This window comes from Ambystoma mexicanum, chromosome 8, assembly GCF_040938575.1.
Source record: "Ambystoma mexicanum isolate Mex_15411 chromosome 8, UKY_AmexF1_1, whole genome shotgun sequence".
Lineage (NCBI taxonomy): Eukaryota > Metazoa > Chordata > Amphibia > Caudata > Ambystomatidae > Ambystoma > Ambystoma mexicanum.
The window spans coordinates 532,088,505-532,115,744 of NC_090929.1; the positions used below are offsets into that span (position 1 = coordinate 532,088,505).

General features: G+C 46.0%; 1 protein-coding gene across 6 annotated transcripts in view; it reads left to right on the plus strand.

Annotated features, from left to right (window-relative positions):
* PRDM16 (PR/SET domain 16) overlaps nt 1–27,240 on the plus strand; it is a 1,279,606-nt gene that overhangs the window by 1,194,313 nt on the left and 58,053 nt on the right. For 4 of the 6 annotated variants that reach the window (XM_069610219.1, XM_069610223.1, XM_069610220.1 and 1 more), the window contains 4 exons: nt 5,610–5,757; nt 6,102–6,266; nt 14,370–14,523; nt 20,894–22,301. In XM_069610219.1, coding sequence (XP_069466320.1) covers nt 5,610–5,757; nt 6,102–6,266; nt 14,370–14,523; nt 20,894–22,301 — 1,875 coding nt within the window. The remainder of the gene's footprint in view (nt 1–5,609; nt 5,758–6,101; nt 6,267–14,369; nt 14,524–20,893; nt 22,302–27,240) is intronic. The other 2 variants (XM_069610222.1, XM_069610221.1) reach the window with 1 other exon arrangement.

Here is a 27,240-nt window from a genome sequence, read left to right on the forward strand (position 1 = left end):
GCAGATTTCACAGAGTCAGTATTGCCACGGTGGGGCAAATTAACATTTGTGGGGGGCATGGTAGTCATGGGGCGAAGGGGGGAGTGATCAGGGGTGGACGGAAAATCAGAAAAAGCCATGGAAAGGTTTTTCAAAGTGGTCCCATGTTACAGCGTGCGAGCAAGCCCAACCCCTCTAAATAGGTTTTGGGGGTTTTCCCCCCAAGAACATTTACTTTAGAAATATTTCAAAATGGTGCATTTTGAAGCACATTTTCCCTTACAAAGTGATTACAACGTAACAAAAAACGAAAATATAACTCTTGTTAATAGTGAGGAATAACATGCCGGAAGGTTTATAACACATTTTTTACTTCAAAGGGATGAGGGGGATGCAGAGAGATGGAAATAAGCGGGTGAGGTGCCTGCGAGGGACAGCAAAAGGAGCAGAAAATAAGGTTACCCACCCAAAAGAGGACTATTGTGCAGAGGCGCACCAGGAAATATCCAGTTACCTATAGGCCATTCCAGCCGGTCAGATAGCACAGCGAGTAAAGCGCTCGCTTTGATATCCGTGCAGAGCCTGCTGACACAGGTTTGAATCCCTAATAGGGCCAAACTCAGCCTTTCATCCTTCCAAGGTCGATAAATGAGCATCACACACCGTGGGAAATAAGCAGCGCTCAGATACCTGAGTGTTTGTAGCGCTATATAAATGCACAAACAAACAAACACCCATGGGTTGGCCTTCACAGTCTGAAAGCAGGGAAATGGCTGCAGTTCCCAGCTTCCCATTTCTGGAGTATGCACCTTGCGTTCAGTGTCTTTGTCCCCACTCAGCATGTTCCATTTGACACCCGCTGTGCTACCCGAACGACACAGCACCACATCTTCACTGATCATTGTGTCGCCATCTCCTGTGATGCGTTGGTCTCACAGTGCCTCATAGCCACCACGGCACTCCCGCAGCCAGCGGTGGCGAGTACCCGGGTGCTCCGAGCCCCGCCCCACCCATGAAATCCCATCTGCATACCGGGAAACTACATCTGCGTAAGAGTACCTATACTTTCAAAGGGACTTCTTTTTTTTAGGATGCTGCCCCCCCCCCCATGGGAAAAACAGAAGTCGGTTCCCCTACCCGCAGCAGTCCACATCAGCTCGGCTGGTGCTATATCTCACTATATCTCACTGCAGCATGGCAACATTGCCAGCAGTCTCCTGCTGGGACATCTCCTCCTCCTCTTCCTCTTCATCTGCCAAGCTGTCAGGCCTTGGTCGCCATCAGCCTTGGGCTTTTTGGAACCCGGCCGTGGATATTCCCAAATTCCGTTTATTCTTTGCTGCTTTTGGCAGCATAGATTTGTGTAAGAAACGGCATGAGCAAAGAAGATACCTATATAAATAACAAACTGATCTGAAATAACTTGAAATGTTTGCAAATGGAGAGAGATTTTTTGATGTAGCATTGTCAGAATGAAGGTGTGAACCTACATTACAGTAGGTTTTCGAGCAATAAAAAAAGCATATTTCACAACAATGATGGGAATATTGATTTTATAACTCTTAAAAAAAAAAAACGTGTTTTCTTGGTAAATGTTATATTCAGTACTAATCTCCCGAAAATAAAATATGCCCTTCTTTGCCCATGGGCAGTCACATTGTGGAACCCTGAGCTCTCAATAGGTTCAACAGCACTTGCCATAACCGCTGGTGCCATCTTAGAGGAATTGATGGCAATGACATTGAAATCTGGACCAAAATTCAGATGACGATTAGAGCCAGAAATAGTCTTGGGATTCGATGTCAGTTTGGGGGGCAGTACCGCTGCTTTCGTTTCCTTGCTCACGAATGCACATTGAGGATAAGCACAGAGTCTCCTTCCCAAGGAGGGTTTCTGTAGGCACAGAAAAGCAGGGTCCTTCCTGAAAGGAAGCCTGACGCCTCTTCACGTCCTGAACGGCAGACCGGGGAAGATTGGGTTGCTCTTTACGCCTTTATGCCAGCGAGGGCTCTGATTGGCCCAGGCCCCTGCGTTTCTTTCTTTGCTGTCTTATTGTTCTGATGAGGAACAACTCAAAAGGTGCAACATAAAACCATCACCTCCGATGCCACGTTATTATCTGATGCATTCCAAAAAGCTCACCATTCAATGCCCTCTGTGCGAAAAATAAGGGTACGAATTAGGCAAGGGCAAACAAGCAATTATCTCTGAAAGAAAGCGCAGATTATTGGATAATGTCTCAGGTATCTGCTTCGGGTGGGAATTTGTCCCCGGCACAATGCAGCTTTCTCTGGCGTCTAAGAGCCGATGACACACAGCCATGAGTTAAGCCACTTGCAATGCAGCAGGTCCTGGCGTGATCCACCCTCTCATGGGACATTCTATACCTCATAGCGAAATGATAGTCAAGGCTATATGGTTGCGCCATGTAGGTCGTATTCTGAAGAAGCAAAGGTTTGTGGGTCTGTTTTACGGCTGCGTGTTTGGGGCAACCCGCAGCAAAACCAAGTACATAATGCACATTCATCAGGCCAAATTCATCGTTCTCTTCTGTAACATTTGTATTAAAAAACAGTTCACCTATAAAGGAACCTTTTGGGCACCAAGTGGTTCCACCAGGACCAGGCCTGTCCAATCACAGTGCTGTATACTGGACGAAACAATTCTCTTAAAGGGTGTAGGAAATTATTTGTGTTGCTATTGGCCAACCCTGCTTGGCCTGCTAATTCTTTTCTTATGTCCAAGAGTTATGTCTATGCTTCTAGAACCTGGATCATCTCAACCCATGGAGATAAAGTGGCAACATTTCTGCATGCCTGGCCTGATGCCATACCCTCCCTTTCCTGGTCACCATCTCCGCGTGATCGATTTGGTGAGCTGCACCCTCCGACTCATCAATTCCCAGAGTGGATCATGTGGCTGGAAGCCATGCTTGATGCCAGCAGTCAGATTACCGGGGAACATCTGCACCTTCTTAAGAGCTCCAAGAGCAGCCCTGTGTATCATTTATCCTATTTTGATTTTTAATAAATGATCTTACGCAATACATTCCTAGTGAGAATAGCCCTCCTCATTGCTGTATTGACCTACTGTGGATTGCAATCTCCGATACGCTATGTTGCAAACCTTCTTTACTGTGCCACTCACTAGTGTAATTGTCTTATAGCGACAGTGCATTATCCAAGAAAAATTGCATGTTGTGTCTCCACCCATGTAACGAGACTGTATTTTGCGGAGGAAGAGGAAAGGAATACAAAGCAAAATGATGAGGGGTTAGAGTGAAGCTAGCGTTGGATACGGACCCTCAAAGATAACACTTTAGGAAGATACGCATATAGAGACGCCATTTATTTATTTATTTTTGCATTCATAGTAAGTATTTCACTTTTGTATCTGACTACTGGAATTTTGTGTTGCGATATCAGTAGGCAGTTCGAAAGATGGGAAATCATCCTATACAATAACATTTCCATATCGTCCACAGCCGGCATGAGAATGGCTTCTGTCACTCTCCTTTAAGAAGCACTAAAGTTTACCATCAGTTGTCTCTTTTGTCTACATCACTCTAATTAGCCATCCTTGTGGTGACCTTCAGTACTAACCTCAGCAGATAGGCAATCTGCCTTCTGGATCCTCAATACACATAAACCATAGGGATGTCCGATATGGCTGACTGATGACTGAGAAGATGGAGACGCATATTCAACACATGCTGCAAGCTTACCACCGTAGATGTGACACTGTCAGCCGCCCTCCATTTCACCTCTCAAAAATGAAAAAGGATGGGCTTAAACCAGTGTCTCATCATCCCAAAGCACCACAAGCAAATTCTGATAAGGCTGTGTGGCATACATGTGCCCCAATCTATATTCCCCTATTACGAGGGCCTCCACATGAATTCAAACTCATGAACCGGCCATGAAGTGCAGAAACAATGAAATCCACTGAAAACAGGTATTAAAGAGACACCCGAGCTTGCATTTCGATGAGCTGCACCACACCTAACTTTAGTATGATATTACCCACCAGTGTGATTTTCTGGACAGCTAGTTCCCCTTGGCCCTTTTTTATCCACAGTGATGAGGTGTTCTGTGCTGTACTATGAGTTGCCACTTTTTTCATTTGTCTTCATTTCATTTATTCTTTCCCAAACCTTAAGAAGCTGTGCTATAGCAGCCATCTTGTGTTCCATGTGCCTGGCTTCAAATATTGCAGGACTTGCAAAAAGCTCCCCTTTGCATTTGATCCTCAGCAAAGATCTGAGACTTGTGGTAGTGTCTTAATCTATTGCCATAATTGCTTACACATACAGCAAAGACAAAATGAACAGCTGATGCAATTGGGTAGAGATCAGCATCCAGGGTGTCAGAATTAAGCAGGCCTATATTATGCTTGTTTACAAGATTATCCGTCTTTGAAAAATCTGAATGCAGGCAGTTTGGGTTAAATTACAAGCCGGCTAGGAGACCTCTGTACAATCATGAGAGGGTAAGACAAATATGGTGATGAACTGCTCAAGGCCACTGCACAAGATGGCAGCAGCCAATCCTGCCGTAGGAGTAGGAGACATTGCTTCTAGGATCCATGTCACAGAAGGTGGATAGGCTTCTAGTTCCTCACCTGGAATCACACTGGGAAGTTACAATGTCACACATTGGAGCCAAGCAGTAGCTTGCGTCAAACATGGCCCAGTGAGATTATCATTGGCCCAGAGGTGTAGTCTGTAGAGTTCTCAGTGGCAAGCAAACCTGATATTCCCTTATTAGAGGAGACATCATCCTCATATCATATCTCAGTATTTGGTAAATAAATGAAGACAATTGAATCAAAGCTCTGTGATGAGACAGCAGTCCTTCAAAAAGATACCATAGATAAAGTACGTTTGACTGCCACACACCCTTGATATCGCTACTGTCGAACGATTTAATGGTTTCTTTAATTTAAGTTATAATTATAATTGGTTATTAATAACGCGCTTAACAACCAGAGGTTTCTAAGCACGGACCCAGAGATCGAGCCTGTGTTGATCCACATCGTCTTGCTTCCAAGATGAGCACGTTGCCTCTGAGCTATCCTCCCGAGACAAGTTCTTCACAAATGGTTTACAATCGTCCCTGTTGTCGCTACTCTTAATTTTGGGGGATCCTGTGGAAGGCAAAGGACACTCTGTATGCACAATTTATTACAACAGTTATTAAGAATGGGAAACAGAACATCACAACAGTGTATGAAAGAACAAATGCAAACCTTCCTATTGGTCAGACAATGATTATAAGAACCTATCCAAACCTATGTGTCTTCAGTAACCAACACGCCTTCTCACGTTCCATCTGCTCTGAAGGCGTTCCATCTGCTCTGAAGGGTGGTTCCATCAAGCATTCTGATCCACATGGAAGTCATGCAGGTGTCAAGCATGGCAGTGATCAGGCAAGCGTATAGGTTTTTAAAATTAAAATACTATTTCTTCATGCCAGGAAGTTGCAAATGGGAAACAATTCTCTGGGGAGATAGTTGAGGGGGAGGGGGCAAATTAAAGGTGAAAGATTTCAAAGACAATTTACACTGTATTTCCCTTTGAACGATGTTGTGATTAGCTCACATATTCACCCAAGTGTTCTTTTTTCCACCAGCTTGGAGCAGCATATGATAATCCACACCGAAGAACGGGAGTACAAGTGTGACCAGTGTCCGAAGGCCTTCAACTGGAAGTCGAACCTCATTCGTCACCAGATGTCACATGATAGCGGAAAGCGATTTGAATGTGAAAATTGTGTTAAGGTACCGTAGACGTCCCAAGAAGTGGACACAGCTTTTTAAACTGCAATTTGCGTTAACAGCCTTAACTTACAAATGAACCCTTTCAATCAATAATACTGTAGGCCCTTGAAACAGCGTAGGAGGATATGTCAAGTTCGGATGATTTTTCCACATTACAGTCCTTGGGCATTGTTATTACTTCTGTCCCTTACACAAATACACGCTCAGGCCCGGAAAATGCACACCTAATCCACGAGGGCTCTACGTCACTGGGACCCCTCCCCATCACCCAGCTCCAACACAGCACATCACCAGTTTCACAAGCATCAGACTGACATGAAGAAATTAACGCAAACTTTTTCCAGCTCGGAGACGATCAGCCGCAGCCGTCGCGAGGGCAGTCCGAATCATTGAGCGAGGCTCTGGAAGCGAAAGTAAGCCTGATGCCAAGCCAGAGCGGGACTGCGTGGCACAACGAACGGACCGGGGGCGACTCGCTGCAGATTGCATCACTCACATGGCAAGCCAAGGCAAGTGCTCTCCAACGAGCATGATCAGGGGCTGCAGCCCTCCTGCTGCTTTCAAACAGGAATCTGTGTTCCCTTTGTTTCTAGTGTCCTGCACCTGTATGCATTATTAGCACATGGAGATGGTTATTGACCTCCTCTCAGCCAATCAAAATGTTTAGAGCACAGTCAATAACTACTGGTAATGACTGCATTCTGAACATCCTATCTTCAGAAGCAGTCAGGGAAACAACAAAGCAATTTCCAGACAAGATTCTTTCCAACAAGACACTCCCTCTCGGGGGTTGGGGGGGGGGGGCTTTTTTTTGCTGCAACATGCTATTTAACACGAAAGAGAAAGATAACACATTGGAAAATGGTTTCACTTTCTTACAGAAAAAATATTTACTTGTACATAACACTTAATGAATTCTCATGTTACATCTGTTTCAGTTCAACCAAGGTGCAATTAAAATACTTCATATATGAAGGCAATCATGTTATTTAAATGCTACACAATAAAACCACACTTAATGTACTAACTTAGTGTATTGACTTTACTCAATCTTAAAGTAACATAAATGTTTTACTTCTCCACTGAAACTCCAAAACATTTATTGCTACTACTATCATATGCTATTAGCCTTATAGAATTCAGCCGGGGTCATTATCGCTTGAGATAATGATCCTTCCCCAACGTATGGCCTTCGGCTGTACCTCGGGCCATAATTTGATGGTGAGTCAGTATCTCGCAATAATGCCCCCCCTCGGTCTATAAGGGTTTAATAACACTCTTCTATGACCTTCTTGCGAACAAAAGTACATACTTTTAAACCTATTTGACCAAGATGCAAAAACACAAGAACAACATTTCTCTCCAGACTACTATATTTTACTAAGAAACACACAGAAGGGCACTTATTACCTTATCTTATCTCCTTCCTAAGCACTGTCATTGTCCCAAGACCTTTTTCATGAATGATGACAAAGGCAACGCAGTCCAAGCACCCAATTCAAAGGGTAATGCTGCAGGGAAGGAAAAGCTCTCTGTCTTTCTAAATATGCTGAAAGTCCTAAACTCCTGCACTGTTGTGACTGTTGAGTAGTAGATGTTTATTGACTATCTTGTGTGTGTTATCTGGTGGGCTGGTTCACTGGCTACCCGGCGGCTTGGTCTGTTAGCTGCCTGTTCGGTTGGAAGATATGTGGTTGGTGTTTTCGGTGCATATTGTGCTGTTCGGCCATTTGCTTGTTTATATTCCTGGCTGGATGCTTTCCTCCTTGGTTGGTTGTAAAGTTTTTGTGTGTTGGTGGTATCATAGCATGGTTGGCCAGCTAGCTCTGTGGTCCGTTGGTTATCTGGCAAGCTAATTCCAAGTCAATTGATTTAATTTTGGGGGTTTATGCTGTTTTAATATGTTTGAGTGATTTTAGTATTTATTTTTCTTACTCATAAATTGTGAACCAGGCCCATGCGACTTGGAGCAACAGACAAACGATTAACAAACAATTTCATAGAATAAAATAATGTAAAAACAAAACAGGAAAGAGAAACGACTTGATACATTGACGTGAGAGAACATTCCACTTCAACATCTGACTGCAGCCCCTCCCCTAGTTAATTTGGGTAAAAACTTACTTTAACATCGAAGCCTTGACTTGTTTCCTAAAGAGTAGGTAGTAGAGAGCGGTTCTCAGTGAGACGAGTGGAAGAGGGTTGAGGGGAGGACAGATTGTTACACAAATGTACAGAGCCTGAACATCAAGCTTGGTCTGGGGTTACCAATTTTCGACACCTCAAAAAGTGATGGCTGTAAAGTCCCTGCCCCCATCCCGAGTTTCCCAGCTGGGTAGGGGACAGCTCGCTGGCTGGCCCTGAGGCACTACACTATATGCCAGGCATGCACGCTCCAACTGGATGCACTGCTGAAGGGTAGGATAGCTCAGGGGCAACGTGCTCGCCTTTGGAAGCAAGACGACATGGAGCAAGACAGGTTCCATCCCCAGGTCCGCGCTTAGAAACCTCTGGGTATTAAGTACATTATAAATAACCTATCATAATGCAGTGGAGCTTCTTCCGCTGTGAAGTCATATGCCCAAATTTCCTTGCACCAGCAACTAGTCTGGCAGCTGCAGGAAGGCTGGCATTCATGGGGCAAGAGGGGCAGAGGGCAAGCCAGCCAGGAGAGCATTCCCTAAATCTACTTAGGGGAGTGCGAGGGCCAAAACCAGAGTATGATAGTCCCCTGGTGGAAGATAGGTCCCAATTGCAGTAAGAGAGCCAATGTGTAAAGTGGAATCCGGACGCGTGCAGGAGAAAGTGTGGGGATTTAGAGGAGGGGAAGATAGATGCTGTCAGCCTATCCATATCCAGTTCTAGCACCCATGCCTAGATAGCCAGCTGTCAACTGGATGTAGAGATGGATGCGTAGTCTGCCTAGGTGGCATTGGGTTTTAAAAAGTGATCATCGTGCTTCGCCTAACGTCCTGCAGACAGCTCGACCCTGCAACATCCAGGACGGAAGACATCCTGGGATCAAGCTAAGTTCTGGTGTCGGGAGATGACGCACAAAAATATATCTCCGACCAGCTCCAAATACAAATTAAGCAACATGGGAGACAGCCATGATCCATGGGGCCAAGCAAAGGAAACAGGCATGTGGATGGTGTCACCATGACCTAACCTGAATAGCTAGACACATTTAGCCAGAAAGGAGGAAACCAGCCCAACAAACTAATCAGCCATTCCAATATGTTGGTAAGAGCCCACTACTCCATGGTGTTAAAAGATACAGTGATATCCAACAATACCAGGACACAGTTACCCTCTGCATCAGGACACACAGGACATCATCAAGGATAGAGTACATTGATGTTTCAAGGCTAGTTTGTTTATTGTAGTGAAGCTTCATCATTAAAATTATTGAACTGAATGGAAACTTCACTTTGCAAAGTTTTCCCTAGAACAAAAAGGTTATGATAATGGGACAGAACAATTGGGTTTAAAAAGGCTACCTTCATAAGAGGGGCAGCTGCTGACTTTTACCATGAATATTAGGTTATCAGATTGTTGGTGACTGATTAGTTATTTGCTTGGTGTTTTTTTTGAATGGTTGGTAGTTTCGTTACACAGTAAGTGCTTCAATGCACGTTTAGTTCACTAATTATTTGAATAGTTGGTATGTTTAATGGCTTGCTAGCTGCATTATTTAATGGAGGGCTGACGTATTCCTTGGTTGGCAGGTTGTCTGTTTTTGGTTAGTTGCTTGATAATAAGCATTCTTAGTTTGTTAGCATGTGTCCATGGCCTGTTCTATTACCAAGCTGGGTTACTGGATAATAGATTGGTGTATTGTTTGGGCAGTTGTCTAAATGAGTGGTGATTGGTTTGCTTGGTTCAATGACAGGTTGCCTAGTTCCAAGGATGGCTGTATGGCAGTGTGCTGATTGATAGCTGATTTGTTGATAACTTAGTTGGCTGTATGCCTGGTAATGTATCAGTTGTACTTTTGAGTTAGCTGTCTTAAAACAGTTTTGTCAGCTGCTTAGGGTGAAAGTTGCCTTCTTGTTTAGAGACAGATCGGAGATTGAGATTCAAAAGGCCAGAACATGACAAACTAGTATGCAGATTTTTGAGTCTGATAGTCAAAGAATTCCATAAATTACAAAAAGTATCTCTTCTAGCCCTGGGACTTTATATTTCTTCCTAAACTGGTTGACCACCAGCAGTTATTCTCTTGACCGTCTCACTGAGTCTTGCCCACCGATTCCCGTGACCAATTTATGACTCTTACCAATCCAATTAGCGTTTCTGCCAATCAAGGGTACTCCGCCTGGCATATCACCTAACCACTGGCCTCCATGTGTTGTTTTTTTTTTGTGTGGAAGGCATTTACTCTAAAAATGTTATGACTGGGTGTAACATTTCCAAAATGTTGATGGATTCCCATAAATGTCCTTCCTTCATACAATGGTGTATGTGTTTTAAATATGAATTTTCCATGGTCTAGGGAGTATGCTGTGAGAAAACACTCAATGCAAATCCATAGGGAATAACAAGGTTTTAGTGATTTTTCATGTATTCGATAAGCAGTCATACCATGACTTTTTTCATTTGAATGCAAATTAATATATATCTATATATGTGAATGATCATAATGTGTTGATGATTATATGAACATATTGGTGTGATTGAATTCATGTCATGCCCATACATCTCAAGCCTACATTAAGCATATAATACAGCTGCTAAATGTACAGCTCTAACATATTTAACACTTGTAATCAGAGGTGTTGCTAGGGGGGGCTAAGGGGGCTATAGCCCTTAGTCTTTTGGTTGTAGCCTCAGATAGAATCTCAGGGGCTACAACCAAAAGGCTCGCTAGCCCAGAGTCCCGCCAGTCCCGACATTAGCTTAGCCCCTGATCTTTTCCAAACCTAGCAACACCCCTGCTTGTAATAGTCATTTCAAGAAGTCATAATCACACATTTCGAAATGTGCGATACCTCTTCAAACTAGAATTGAAAATCTATGCATGTGTGTGTGTATGTTTGGGTCTCTGAACTTTGAGGGCTCAGTGTAAATCCCTAGAAAAATTCCGGGTTTCCATTTCATGTAACAAAAGGAACCCACGCTGCACGCCAATGTTATTTACATGTCTTATAGAGTGGGTCTCTCTAGAGCACACACCTTTATTTGTGTTTTCCTGCATTTTTCCTCGTTGTAATATGGTTACTGCATTTCAAGAAGGCAAACATTTATTTCATGTCGCAAAGAAGAAGAAATCATCTTTAATCTGAGTATTTTCATTGCGCATTTGGAACATATTTAGAAAGATAAGGGCACTGCAGATTTTACACAAATAAAACCTGAAAATTGATAAAGAAAAGGTTGCACGCTACAATAAGGTATCTAGTCAATTCATCTAAACACATTCCATCTTATACCATTCCATCGACATTTTCCATCTAAAAAATGTCCATCTAATGCATGTTCTTGGGGAGTAAAGGGTTAATTTTTGTTCAGGCGTATTTTAAAGGGTACAAAACGGGTTTGCCTGGGACCCCCCAAAGAAATTTAAAAAAAAGAAAAGAAAAAAATGCATTAGATGGACATTTTTTTAGATGGAAACATTTCGATGGAATGGCATTAGATGCAATGGTTTTAGATGAAATAACCATAAACCCTGCAATAAATAACTGAGTAAGGGGCTCACCGTGGTTTTAAGGAATAAAACCATTATTGGGGTATAACCAGAGGACAAGATTTGAAGGAAATCTGAGGTTTGAAACTTTAGATCACACAAAAGAGAGGCTTTAAAGAAAGATTGAGATTATATGTGTAGAAAACTTGATCACATGCACGTTTGGCATGATCACAAAGATAGATGGATAGGTAGATAGATGAATGGATAGATAGATAGATAGATAGATAGATAGATAGATAGATAGATAGATAGATAGATAGATAGATAGATAGATAGATAGATAGAATCCAGCCATGCCTCCCCGCCATTACCAAGGATGAATCCTACTGCTCTGATAATCAAATGCCTCAAACCTTCAAGATGTAAAGGAGAAATCTGTCCAGAGACCATCATAAAAGACTGCGCAGACATACTAACTCCTTTCATCACTGCGTTCATAAACGCCTCCTTACCCACAAGTACAGTGCCTGCCAGCCTCAAGGAAGCCTGGGTTCCCCCGCTCCTAAAAAACACATTAGAACCTGCTATTCCTACCAATTACAGGCCAATCACAACTGTCCCCTTCTTACTAAAAATCCTTGACAGGGCAGCTTACCTGCAAATTCAGCACTTCCTAGAAACCAACCACATCCTAGGAGTGCAGCGGTCAGGCTTCCGCCCGAGCATGGCACTGAACCAGCCCTGTTAGACTTAAAAAATCTGCTGGACAAGATTAGGGATGAGGGGAAGCCAGCACTTCTCCTCCTCCTAGATCTATCAGCAGCATTTGACCTGGCCAGTCACAACATTTTATGCCACCACCTCAAAGCCTCTTCCAACTTCTCCCCCATGGCTACTGCCTGAAACGCATCCTTTCTGGAAGGAAGAGTCATGAGGGTATTCTCAGAGAATTCCATTGCCTCACCTTCCCACATCCCATGTGGGGTACCGCAAGAGTCGTGCATATCCCCGACCCTTTATAACATCTTCACTAGGCCCCTCTTCGATATTCGGGATTCCCTCAGCATAGTGTACACTAGCAATGCCGATGACACCCAAATTTGCTCCCACTCACAGGCAATTATGTTGACGACATGAACACCCTCAACAATACCTATTCCTTGATGCAGTCTTGGATGGTGGCAAATCACCTGTGTCTAAACAGTGATAAAACTGAAATCTTGCCTGTCGGACCACCTACAACTCTAAATAAAATTTGATGAACAATACACTACCTTCCAGATTGATAACATCTTGATCCCCGTCTCAGCTTCTGTAAAAGCCCTAGGGGTATACCTTGATGCCTCCCTCACCATGTCCCATGACTTCTTTCTGACTCATCATTTGTTCTAAAACAGTTCAGATGTTTGCTTATTTATTTAATCAGTCGACAGCCTGTAGGTCCCAAATATACGTCCCAAAATGCGTTTCTGTTTGCCTTTAGGGTGTGTAAATGTGTCTTCAATTGGGGGACTGGGAGTATCTGGTTTTCTTTGGGGGGGGGGGTGATTTACTCTGGGCTACCAGGGAGCAGGGGAATGGTGGCCAAAAGGTTACATTTGTTTGGTGATATTGCCAATTTGTGATCTTGCTCCACAAAACTGCCCAAAGTGGCAAAGCACAACCATTAGTTGAGTACACTCTCAAGACCCACTATGAGCTCAATATCCTGGGTGTCAGTACTGGTATATGGGCTGTGATTGCCTGTGTTGAGTTTGTCCGTCTAAACAGCACTAAAACCTGCCTCACAGTGCAGTGTGCCATTTCCCCTATCTATGCACACCATCTCTCTATGTCAATCCAGAGTTCTTTGGTGGATGCAACAGGCAAGTGACAAGCTACTGGCAAGAGGAGAGCCCATCCTCAACTCCCTTCATTGAAAACCATTTGCCCTTTGATCTGCCTGGGTTTAGCTACCTGGCTTCCCCTTGCAAAATGTGCTGGTGTTAAGGGTCAGTCCTAAAGCAAGAGGGGGAGGTACCCACAAGCAGGGGGCTGCAAATTGACCACAGAATTTCCCCGGAGACAAGGGGACAAGATTTGGCAGGTAAGCAGGGAGCAAAAGCCCTAGCATGGGCACAGCGGGCAACCTCCATCCCAATGTGCCCAATACTTTACAAGCAGTATCTCAATTGCCACAAACAGACATCCATGTTGACAGCATTTGCAAAGGGACCAAAGAGTTAAAGAGCAAGGAATGTGTTATAATATGCTTGATTGCATATCAACATAGCTTAGAGAGGCCTTCGGGTGCACTGCCATAAGATCATCTACTGCAGCCATTGCTCCTGGTATCCCTGACCATCAGTACACCAGGATATCAGTGTTGGCATTCTGGCACCTCGCGGAGGCATCATAAGGGCATTGTTCTTCTACTAGCCCTAGTCTGCGATGGCAGACCCTCAGCCAGTGTATGATGGCAGACCCTCAGCCTAGTCTTCGTATGGCAGATCGTCAGCCATTGCATGATTGCAGACCCTCAGCCTAGTCTATGATGGCAGACCTCAGCCAGTGTATGATGGCAGACCCTCAGCCAGTGTATGATGACAGACCCTCAGCCTAGTCTACGATGGCAGACCGTCAGCCAGTGCATGAGTGCAGACCCTCAGCCTAGTCTATGATGGCAGACCTGAGCCAGTGTATGATGGCAGACCCTCAGCCAGTGTATGATGGCAGACCCTCAGCCAGTGTATGATGGCAGACCCTCAGCCTAGTCTACGATGGCAGACCAACAGCCATGGCATGAGTGCAGACCCTCAGCCTAGTCTATGATGGCAGACCTGAGCCAGTGTATGATGGCAGACCCTCAGCCAGTGTATGATGGCAGACCCTCAGCCAGTGTATGATGGCAGACCCTCAGCCAGTGCATGAATCAGAACTGATATTTCATTTCTAGGATTTCCAAAGGAATGTTTTTCTTTTTTTTTCTCTCCCCTCCCAGGTTTTCACCGACCCAAGCAACCTCCAGCGGCACATCCGATCCCAACACGTGGGTGCGCGGGCGCATGCCTGCCCCGACTGCGGCAAAACCTTCGCCACCTCGTCCGGCCTCAAGCAGCACAAACACATCCACAGCACTGTCAAGCCTTTCATATGTAAGTTGTCATGCCCATCACAGCGCTTACTACAGCTATAATTGCACATATCCGGAGGGCCTCCCAAGCGCTGGCGCGCTGTCTGCCAGCGGTGCCTGTCATTCTATAGGTCAGAGAAGAAAATTTAAATCTGCTCAGTTTCTCTGGGTTTTCTTTCTTTTTTTTATGTAGCGTGCCCAGTGTTTTCTAAGTAAACATTCAGCAAGGTTTTTAAAAAACTTTTTTGACGAGTCAAAATTGCAATGATGCCACGTTCTAATATCCCTAAATTGTTACCTCCTCACACCTTCCACATTACTATTTCCTTGACATATATAATTATCTCACCCCACAGAATAAGAAGGTGTTTCAGACGTGGTCCTTCTTGCTCTCTCTCTCTCTCTCTCTCTCTCTCTCTCTCTCTCTCTCTCTCTCTTTCTCTCTCTCTCGCACTCTCTCTCTTATAGACACACACAAACATATGTAGAATACCCCATTTGAGGCAGGTCACACATGCCACCGTGCCACTCAGCAGCATTCACTGGAAGTTCACCTCCAGTTCAGAGCCACATGAGCAAAGCATTGCGGATATGTAAATTGGCCCACATGTAAGACTTAAGCTCCAGAAAATTCTCTTTGTCTTACAGGGCAGTGCTATTGTATACATAGTAGCTTCTTCATCTCAAGACAGTTCTCAGGGCTATATAAATAATGTCCATCTTGTATTATTGTTTCCAGTCCCCTTGCCTAGTGTACGTCTTTAACTCTAGTTCTATGACCATGCCCGGCCATAGAGGTTGCACTTGAAGTATTTTGTCCAATTCTAAAAGTCACATTTGAAGGACTGCGTCCATTTCTGGAGGCCAGGTTTGGCATATTACTTCAGGTTCCGTCTGCCTCATTTGGCGTGAATATCTGGGGTCCACATCTCTAGAAGCATCAAGATAGATTTGTGACAAAACAGCAATGGCTGAACCCTCAATTCTATGAGGAGAGGTGCAATATTTGAAACGTATTTACGCCGGAGAAGAGTAAGAGCAGGCATATGAGGAAGGCATTTGGCCTTATTACGAGTTTGGCGGTAGCCGTGCCCTTAGTAAGGGCACGGCTACCGCCAAACTCGCCGCCGGCACCCAAGAATGGGCCATTACCGGCCCATTACAAGTTGAATGGGCCGGTAATTGCCCATTCGCGGGTGCCGGTATGGCCGGGCTCCCGATCCCCATTCTGCCCGACAGGGCAGAATGGGGGTGGGGAGCATGGTTGCACCGGCACCGTTTATAACGGTGCCGGTGCAATCACGAGTTCTGCTCGCGGGTGCCGCAAGCAGAACTCGTAATGTGGTGGTATGGTAATAACGGCGCTGGTAGCACTACCAGCGCTGTTGTTGCCTTACCACCACATTCGTAATGAGGCCCATTGTCTGTCAATAATATGTTGAATGCAATCGTTTCCCCTATATTTAGAAGTTGGAATTAAAATTAGGTATTTAGGCATGTTAAAATTTACCAGCAAAACACGGATATCTTCATTAAAAGGAAATATCGCTTTCCAGCTAATAATGTGCATGCCTGAAAAATTGTTCACCTTGCACGCACTCTTCCGATCAAGCCACAACAATAGCACAGCGAGTCCCTGTGGTGCAGCACTACTCAGGCCACTGCTGTAAACTTGTGAGCAGAGAGAGCATTGCACGTGGAAGAAGGGGGTTGGGACTCCAGCGTGTATCTCCACTCCCCATTTATGGGCCTGATTCAAAGTGTGTTTTCCTATGGGATTGTGCCATTATAAACTGCTTCTGTGAATCAGGCCCTATGTGTTTGGCATTTCAGTACTTGCCGCTGTTTTGTGAGAATGTGTCTGATTTTTGGGAGTAAATCCTGTCGGTCTGCAGCCCCAAGAGTGTTTGAATCCCTAAGGAAGTCAGCATGGAAGAAGAGATAAGCTATGTACAAGGGTAGCACAATCCCAGAAGTAGGAGTCCTGCTATGAGATGCAATGCTGAGGGTCACGAGGGCTATTGGGAAACACTTGCAGAAGTACTGGATGCCAGAAAAGCATGGCCAGGGAAAAGAGAACGCCTGTTCTTAGTATCAAGGGGGAGAACTCGAGACCACCACCCCAGTCTGTGTGTATTTAGTAGGTAAAGAATGGATAGACTCCGAAGGCCTGATATACAACCATGTTTTAAATGGGTCTTTTCCATGTTAAAACATGTTTGTAAATCAGAGTCTGTTAGTCTATATGTTTCATGGAATGCATAAGAGCCCATCACCAACACAGGTGATTTCAAGGATGCAAAAAGCACGAGTCCTATTGTGATCCAGCAAGAAGCAAAGGCTGACCCAGTGCTTGGTGGAGGAGTGCAGTTTGTCTTTGTCTAGGGTGGACAACACTTTGCATTTGAAGCAAGAGTGAGTAGCAAAACACTGTGTAAATGTCTTAAGGCTTAATACTCTCGGAGTCCAAAAATCGAGGTGCTTAAACTCCTGAGCCACTGCACATAGCTGTGGTCAACATCGAGTGATTAGCAAAACACTGTGTAAATATCTTAAGGCCTCAATACTCCCGGAGACCAAAAATCTAGGTGTTTAAACTCCCGAACCACTGCACATAGCTGTGGTCAGCAAGAGTGATTAGCAAAACACTGTGTAAATATCTTAAAGCCTCAATACTCTCGGAGACCAAAGATCGAGGTGCTTAAACTCCCGAACCACTGCACATAGCTGTGGTCAGCATAGAGTGATTAGCAAAACACTGTGTAAATATCTTAAGGCCTCAATACTCGCGGAGAACAAAAATCGAGGTGCTTAAACTCCTGAGCCACTGCACATAGCTGTGGTCAGCATAGAGTGATTAGCAAAACACTGTGTAAATATCTTAAGGCCTCAATACTCTCGGAGACCAAAAATCGAGGTGCTTAAACTCCTGAGCCACTGCACATAGCTGTGGTCAGCATAGAGTGAGTAGCAAAACACTGTGTAAATGTCTTAAGGCCTCAATACTCTCGGAGACCAACAATGTAGGTGCTTAAACTCCTGAACCACTGCACATAGCTGTGGTCAGCATAGAGTGATTAGCAAAAACACTGTGTAAATGTCTTAAGGCCTCAATACTCTCGGAGACCAAAAATCTAGGTGCTTAAACTCGTGAGCCACTGCACTTAGCCGTGATCAGCATTTTTTTCTATTTCTATTTAGCTCATTGGTGCCTTTTGAAAAATGGAAGCCACATTAAGTAAATAGGACTAGCCCTGCTGCAAAAGGAGCACTGGGGTCCAAACAGCTGGGTAATGCTATCTCTGCAAAGGGCAGAAAACAGCCCCAAAGGAGCACTGGGGGCCAAACAGCTGGGCAATGCTATCCCTGCACAGGGCAGAAAGCAGCCCCAAAGGAGCGCTGGGGGCCAAACAGCTGGGCAATGCTATCCCTGCACAGGGCAGAAAGCAGCCCCAAAGGAGCACTGGGGTCCACACAGCTGGGCAATGCTATCCCTGCACAGGGCAGATGTTAGGCGGAAACCTGTGCAGTTCCCTCTGGGACCACTGCAAAAGATTTAGGACTACAGGCGTTGGCGGTGAACCCACTTGGTAGCAGTCTGCACCACACAGATTCACGTGGTAGCTGTGGCTGAGCAGTCAGACTTCTCTCAAGAAAAGTTGAGCAGTATGTGGAGTATACAAAATAGGGCAATTCTTCACAGCGAGACAAGCAAACACGCAACGTGGCTTAGTGTAAAGATATTAAGGCATTTATTTATAACAGAACATCTATGAAAAACACTAAGGCAAATCACAGCAAACAAATCAAACACAATTACTCTACGGAGTAGAAAACGATCAATCCCCCTAGCAAAATATCGACAACTCTAGGTTCTACCGGTACCACTTATTTTCAGACAGAGGTGTATACCTCAACCTAGATGACACTCGAATATTAGTTAGGACGGGAGAGAAAAAGATAGGCAGGTTATGCAGTCAACACAGTTCAATCCTACGCGGATAAAATGCAAGGCAGGAAGGCAAGAATCGCAATAGATCATAAAGTTCAGAGTCCAGGCCCACTCGGAGAGAGGCAAGGCGCGATGTTCCAATAAGTCTCTAGTGGAGATGCATTCAAGTCTGTATAGCAAATTGTTATCGGCAGGTTGAACCAGTTCAGAACAAAGGATGAGAAAAGCTTGGAGGCGACCCAATGGAACGGAGAGGATTAAGACACCTCACTCGAACCGATCGAAAGGGAAGCCAGGCGGACACGGTACCTTGTTGTGGAGGGCAGCTCCGGCGGGGGCAGTTGTTCCTGTTGGTGGATGCACGTCGGGTCTTTGCCAAGAGTAGAGAAGATCTCGTCGTCGAAGAAAATGAAGTCCGGTGCACCACCAGGGAAGAGACGGTGCTCCGTCACAAGGCACCACCTTTTGGTCGCAGTTCAGGGGTAGTGGCTATCCGGTTGCCGGGGTGCTCTGCACGGGCAATTCGACCACTGCTTTCCTGAGGCGAATAAAAAGCAAAGGGGACTGGTTGTTCCCACCAGCCAGGGGAAGAGACTCTCCAGCAGGGAGATCTCCTCTGTCGTCGGGAAGTGGTGAGTCGGTTCCGCAGGGCTCCACCGGAGGTGTCGTCGTGCAGGTCGGCTCAGCGTTACCCTCGTCTGATTCTTAGGTCCTGTGGCGACTTCTGAAGATCCAGTCCCAAAAGCCCTGCTTTTATGCAGAAAACCCCCATTCATTCAGCCTAGCTGTCAATCAACACATGCTAAGTGGTGAGCGGGAAGGCTCACCACCTGGGCCAATCACTCCAGAGTGCGACCGGAGTTGGCAAGGCAACTCGGTCCAGGGTGCCTAAACCCCCTCCCACACCCCTGAGGTAATCCAGACAGAATGGCACCACTTTGGAGGGTCTCTGTAAGGAGGCCAGCCAAAAGTGGAACAAAGGGCTCAACCTTTGGTTTAGGAGTCACAGAGACGAACACAGACGCCATTATACAAACCAAGTTCTGGCAGAAAATACCATCCGATAAACTTATTTAAGATAAGTAGATCGGTGGTACGTTAGAGATTAACGAGAAAAAGTATCAATCTCCAACAATGGGACGAATCCCATAGGGTTATGCTCGGGGTCGAACATAACAAGTAGTTTCCACTGCCACCAGCCAAAACTCGCCGAGGGGGGACGGGACAGTGGCCCCTCGAGTAACAGGTCTAGGAGTAATCTAATTACCCCTACTAGTATGTCCACAATAAGATGGTTGGTACTAGTCCTGTTAGTAAATTTAGGTCTAGTAAAGCCAATGGTGGCACTGGGGGCCAAACAGCTGGGCAATGCTATCCCTGCACAGGGCAGAAAGCAGCCCCAAAGGAGCACTGGGGTCCACACAGCTGGGCAACGCTATCTCTGCACAGGGCAGAAAGCATCCCCAAAGGAGCACTGGGGTCCACAAAGCTGGGCAACGCTATCTCTGCACAGGGCAGAAAGCATCCCCAAAGGAGCACTGGGGGCCAAACAGCTGGGCAATGCTATCCCTGCACAGGGCAGAAAGCATCCCCAAAGGAGCACTGGGGTCCATAAAGCTGGGCAACGCTATCTCTGCACAGGGCAGAAAGCATCCCCCAGGCGCATTTGAACCTCAATGGGATTTGTCAGTGGGATCGACATCTGGGCTTATGAAATTCTCTTTGGGCGACTCAACACAAAACAAACAACACAGGTAATACGTTTAGCTTTTGTATGGTGAAAAGGTTCTGAATAGACCCCGGGAACCGAGCAAAGGGCCAGTTATAAGCATAGTACAGGGATTTATTAATGCATCTGTGCAACATTGTGCTTCGCACGTGCGTTCATCCGCGGAAGGACACGCTTAGGAGATGCTAAACACGATTCTCAGTGACTGCTTGTCCCCCATCTCTCTTTTCTATATCAATACGGTTTGCCATCCTAATGGCAATAACTGACCATCTAGTAACCAAAACTAAAATAATCGAATCCATTTGTACAAGTTTTCTTCAGAACCTTATTCAGAGCTGAGAATATTCCGATGAGGGTTGAGTTTGAGTGAGTGACAGGAGAGAAAAGGAGACAAAAGTTATTGTTTACTGAAACTTCCCTGATAACTCACAGCTTCCCAAACCATGAGTTCCCACCTCCCGACCCTAAGGAAATCATTGTCCACATTGTCCGACTACTCAACACTCTCACTCATCTTCTTGTGTCAATCAAAAGCCAAGGAGGGGACACATTCCTGTTTTAAAAAGATAATAACTGTGCTGAATTTGTGTTATAATGCATGCGTCCTAGTAATAGTGAAAAGTGTGAAGTTTCGCTTGTTTGGCTTTCCTGTAAAATCTTTCCTTTTATTTTATATTATTTTTGTTTTGGTTTCTGTTGGTATTCCAGGTGAGGTCTGCCACAAATCGTACACACAGTTCTCCAACCTGTGTCGCCACAAGCGGATGCACGCCGATTGCCGCACCCAGATCAAATGCAAGGACTGCGGGCAGATGTTCAGCACTACCTCCTCTCTCAACAAGCACCGGCGCTTCTGTGAGGGCAAGAACCATTATAACCCCGGCGGTATCTTTTCTTCCGGTTTACCTTTGACCCCTAGTTCTCTTATGGACAAATCCAAACCTTCGCCACACCTCAATCACACCAGCCTGGGTTTCGGTGACTATTTCACTTCAAGGGGACATCCGGGGAACATGACTTTCTCCCCTGGGCCCCACCATTTCCCCACGCTGACCCCTGGATTCCCAGGGATTTTTCCTCCATCTTTGTACCCCCGGCCTCCCTTGCTACCACCCACACAGCTGCTCAAGAGCCCATTGAACCACGCACAAGACGCCAAGCTCCCCAACCCGCTGGGCAACCCTGCATTGCCCCTGATGTCGGCAATGAACAGCCACAATCAGACTACATCCCTGGAGGAAAAATTTGACAAAAGACTGGCAAACTCATACTTGGAGAAGCTGAAAGCAAGAAGCAGTGACATGTCTGACGGCAGTGACTTTGAGGATGTGAACACAACCACTGGCACAGATCTGGACACCACAACGGGCACAGGGTCTGACCTGGATAGTGACGTGGACAGTGACAGAGACAAAAACAAAGAGAAAGGCAAACACAATGAAAGCAAGCAGGACATGGTGAGCAGCTCTGTTTCTTCGAGTTCGAACAATAATATGGCTGACAGACCCTTTTTCTATTCCCAACACTCTTTTTTCCCTCCCCCCGAAGAACAGATGCTTCCCAACATGGGAGCAGCCAATGACTCCATAAAGGCTATTGCCTCGATAGCGGAGAAGTACTTTGGCCCAGGGTTCATGGGTATGCAGGAGAAGAAAATGGGCACACTCCCCTACCATTCTATGTTTCCTTTCCAATTCCTCCCCAACTTCCCCCATTCGTTGTACCCAGCTTTTACGGACCGGACCCTGAATCACAACTTGCTGGTCAAGGCTGAACCAAAGTCACCCAGGGACCACCAGAAAGTGGGCAATGCCAGTTCGGAATCCCCCTTTGATCTCACCATCAAACCCAAAGAGGTTAAGCCAGCCGCACCTCCACCCAAGGCTTTGGCACCACCCTTGGTCACGGGGGAGGAACAGCCGTTGGACCTCAGTATCAGCAACAGGAGCCGGGCCAGCCAGAATGGCGGAAGGGAGTCCCGGAAAAACCACATATACCCCGACCGCAAGCTAATGGCCAACGATATGCTCCCAAAGATATCCCATGCGCAGTATCCACCGCAGCCGTCTCTGCACTATGCTAAACCTTCGCCTTTCTTCATGGACCCAATATACAGGTATTAACACACCTTGTTCTAATCACGTGGTGCTTTTGCTTATTGAGGAAGAGTTGATTGGGCTGTGTGAAGTTTGGTAGCTGGATTCACACAGGGTGGAACTTTCTGTGGGAGCTGAGGGGAGAGATTGACTGGTCTGTTGTTGGAATTTGGTCAACAAAACAGAATTTCGTTTGATATGCAGATTTTTCCATGTGTCATACTAGAGGCAGTGCAGGTCGTATTGTGTGTACTGTATACTTCCTATTCAGAAATCATCACTGAAAAGACTTGAACAGAATTATGAATTAGGATGAATGGTCATTTGAACACAAATGTAATTTCCTAAGGTTACTGTATCTGTGCTGTCTAAAACAAGTTTCCTAAACCGTGTTATGGATACATAACTTGCTAAATCGTGATCTGACACTACACACTCCTCATGCTGTAATAAGGACTACCCTTCAAAGAGGAATGGAATTCATGAGCAAATGAGTTTTAGATGAAGTCTGTTCTTGAGCATCCTGATTGGAGGAACTGGCAGCTACATCCATTAACATGCATCTGTGAGAGCATATCCCCTTACTGAAATAATGACCAGCGACCAGGGCACTTCCTGTCCATTAAGAACTGACATGAGGAGTGTGGAGCATGTGTCGGGGTGGGAGACCCTTAATGCAGCTCGCCATTAGTGCAGGGGAAGCGCACTTCCTGGAGATCAATCTCGGTCATGGAGACTGCCGGGGTCGTGGTGTTGGGGATGCCAAGGTGATCGGTAGAGACTTACCAGGCGTACACTCTTGAGTCAGGCGTTTACGGGTGCGGCGACTCTTTCGCCACCCTGACAGAAGGCACTAGGCCAGGTCCCTGATTAAGAACACAAAGAGAGTGGAGCAGCATCCTGCTATCTGTGTAGGCTAAACCCAAGCGGGAACGGCAGCCATGTTGTCCTCAATACGTAAGGGTTGGGTGGTCTACAGCGGAGGGGTAATCAATAGCACATGTGTGAAATGGAAAAGGGAAATGAAGGGGGATTACCTTAGGGGATAATGCATTTGACCAAGTGGCTGGAGAAGAGCCAGGAGTCTAATGAAGGGCATCATAGGGGGTCTGTGCTTGTGATATAGGGGGAGGGGTGACTATTCACTTGCCTTTTAGACGTAGAATGTTGGCTCCCTTCCACGTCAAGTGGCCACAAAAAAGTGACTGTGCCATTAAATAATTAAATAAACAATCAAATGAATGAACTATGACAAGAGAGTGCCCATCTGTAGTCAATGGTTGCAGACCTTTGTATTACTTTGTAGGAACCTGGGATCCCCATAACTGGTGCACTGATTAAGCGTTCTGACAGCTTTTTCATTGTTTCCCCCAATATCATTAATGCGTATCAACAGGGACCCACTTGCAGCTTTTCCACCAAAGGTCAACTACCCTACACACAATTAGATACATTTACCAGACAGACCAGTGTCTCTGAATGGTTCTTAGGGCTGGGGCAGAATCAGTCCTATGCGGCTGCCAGTCCATCGCAGCCCTACTGGTCTTATATTTGTCAGGGCCAAAGTGGGGTAGACTGGGAATCTATTGATTTCCATAATCGTCAAACCGCTCCTGCATTCTACTGCTGGCATAGTACAGCGATATTGCATCAGTTTCTATAGGACTACTGGAGGAGGACCAGCACCGCTATGCACGTCACATGGACGACAAAGCCAATCAGCGTGGGAAGCAGTGATGCACCTGGGAGACAAAGTGAAGAGGCTGACACTTGAAGCGATGACTAGGGCAAGCTCATTTCTGTCCCACTAAAAAGACATTGCCCCCGTTTCGCAGACCCTTTCTACTCTATCACATGTATACTGGGCCTGATGGGCGGGTGTGGCGGGCACTTCTGCCAACCTCTGGCCTCGTGCTCTGGCAACGCTTCCCAAGATGCAGCACAGCTCAACTGCCTTAAAGGGCCATGGAGCAGAAAAGGTTGCAAGGCTACAGCAGCCCTGCTTATTTTCCACGCTTTCCACGATGAATGGTGCAATAATATTGCCTGAAAACCTTGCGCCAATTAAAACAAGGCTGCGGGGAGGGAAACTGTGCAGGCCAGAGAACGTCTGAACATGAAGGATGCCATCGTTAAGCGCATACCAGCCCCTACAAATTGTTTCTCAGAGAGAAACCGGTTGCTGAAATGCCTCGCAGTTCAGCCTGTAAACTGGATGATCTAATCATGAGGTCACAGACCACAGACGTTCCAGCCTTCTTCCATGGAAGCTCTGCAGGTTCAACTAGGCTCTGTGCATCCATCGAGGGTGATGGTTGATGGTGGCGCTGACTCCCGCCAGGCATCCCTTTAACTAAGAAATGAAGCAATCATCCTCGGGTGATCACTGCATCTCCTAGTTGGGTGTGCCGACCACCTGGCGAGGGCCGGTGCCATGATTAAGGAAGACAATGCTAGGCATGCACTAGAGCTTCAGGCTTTATACAAAAAATGGGCTTGTCTTCTAGCATTTGTGGTGGCTGGGGATGGCAGGGGACTTAGGGAGTCATGGTAGCGCCCTGTCCTAGAAAGATTTTTCTGAGCGTGCAAGGGCACTGCCACAGCTACCCCGGGCCCACTTAAATCCCTGGCAGATTCCCCTATACCAATTAGTCCTCCCTCCCCCATTACATTTATGTTGTCGTGTTCTCTGTTTAAGCTTGTCGTGTTAAATCACATTTCTATGTGTGACACTCTGAAGTAGAATGTTTCTGCTATTGGGACGGCATTTAACACTGAACAATACAAACAACTGTTGTCTTTCTCTACTATTGGTACATTTTGAATTCTGCACCAAGTGCAAAGGATGCATACCAAGCGGCCAGGATAGCACACAGGCACGACGTCAGGGCCTTTTTTCAAATGAAAGGTGCCACGAGCCTCAGTGGGGCCCCCAGCAACTGCCCCCATGTTGCCAGTCATCAGTCTTGTAACACGGCAATATACTAATTTCTCTATTTTCATTCTGGGGCTTAAAATGTGTGCTTTGCTGCTCTCGCATTGCAAGCTGTGTTTTCTCTTCCCATGGGCTATACAGAATGCTTTAAAGCTCTTCAGTGGACATTTAGTGTTTAAGCTCCCTCCTAGCTGACTGTCTTGTGATAATTGGCAGCTATTAACCTTATATTTACGGCCATTGGAATGAATGCACCCCATGGTTGCCTCAGATTGTTTTCCTTCTAAGCAGGGGGCCCCCAACCATGATGTTGAAATGGGCCCCCACACATCTTCACCCGGGTCTGATAACACATGTGCTTTAGGAATATCGTCCCCAGTGGACCTGCCCGTTGAATACCACGTCACCGAGTGATCAGGCGCCCAATTTCATGCACTATTAGTGCAGTCTGCCTTTAAATGACAGCCGGGTAAACTGTGACTTGCCTAAACTCACACTGAGTGCCAATGCCCGGTCTAAGAAACGTCGTTTCCAGCCCTGTCCACTTACTAGCCAGCTGCAGCTCTGCTCGCCCCTCCCCCACAGGACACACGGATGGAATCCGCTTCCCATTGTCTCGAAGCATTTTACGAACACCAAGTTCACGAAGATGTGACTTCAGATAAAATGGAAACATTCCGTGCTCCTCAAAAGTACTGTTTTAATAGCCGCAGAAAATGACCACAAAACTCTGTTAACGACCATCGACGATTAGGCGCTAATCGCAATCAAGCCGGGGCTCACATTAATAAAGCTGTCACCGCTTCCTGTGCCCAGTCCTGACTCTTATGTGTCCCTTGGCCCTGCAGACCACACAGCCACCCTCCAGCACAGGACACAGCAGGGAAAGAACTGGGGCAGCCCCGAGGCGCTCATAATGGCACCCCTCAGTAAAATAGAACCCATCGAACACCCAAGTGAGGCACAATTTAAAGCAAGGTTCTGCAAACTGCAGCTCTCCGGATGTTTTAGACGGCAACTCCCATAATCCCTCGTCGTTAGCTATGCTGATTAAGACTGATGGAAGCTGTAGTCCAAAACCTTTGCAGAGCCAATGATCGTGGACCCTTGACTTAAAACAAGTACAAACTGAGAAGGACTGTCTCAGACTTGCAGAGCGGAGCCCCTTTCTAACAGCGTAGTGCCCACTTCTCTGCCAAACAGACTCTTGAAGTAGCTGACACTCAGATTACTCTCAGCAAGGGTGACATGGCACTACAAGTTGTCCCAGTTAAAGATTTTTCAATTGCATCTAACTCATGGCCAAAGAAAAGACAGAAGTGAGGGATAAATACGTCCAAACAGAATTATTTAGTGTGCATCATTAACAGTTTTGCCAATGGTTCGAAAGTTTTTCACTCAGAATGTTGCAAATGGTTATTGGACTCCAATAACCAGCATCCACTTGTGTGTAGTGGCAGCCCACAGACCAAGGAATAATCAGTGAAGGATGGATCTTGGCTGGTGCCCTCAATGGCTGGAGTCTGTCCCAACAGATCAGGGTTACACACACAGTGGGTCAAGTGGCTGCCCTGAGCAGTGCGGGGCCCAGGTAGAGTCGGAGCCACTGGTGCTAACAGCATTGAGGTCCATTAAACAAGCTCAAACCTGTGTGTGGCTCTCTATGCCTCCTTGCATGGCACAGGCCATTCCAAATGTTCAGTGCCTAATGACCCTGTATTTTCTCTGTGCCCTCTAGGTGGTCCTGGCAACTCTAGGTGCTCTACAGCATTGCGTGTGATGGGCATGCATGGGGGTGGGATGAAACAGGCCCAACAGCAAGCTTGCTACAGCATTGCTGGGCAGCTAGAGGAAATCAGGCCCTGATTTTTAGTTTGCTATCTTTCACGAGCATGAAGAATGAAAACGAGCATTGCCAAAGCCAATAATGAAAATACTTTCTGAATTCATGCCCAGAGACACACTTGGGCAGGCGGGGGATATATGGAGGGGGAGAAGACACTGTGAAGAGAGAGAGCAAGAGG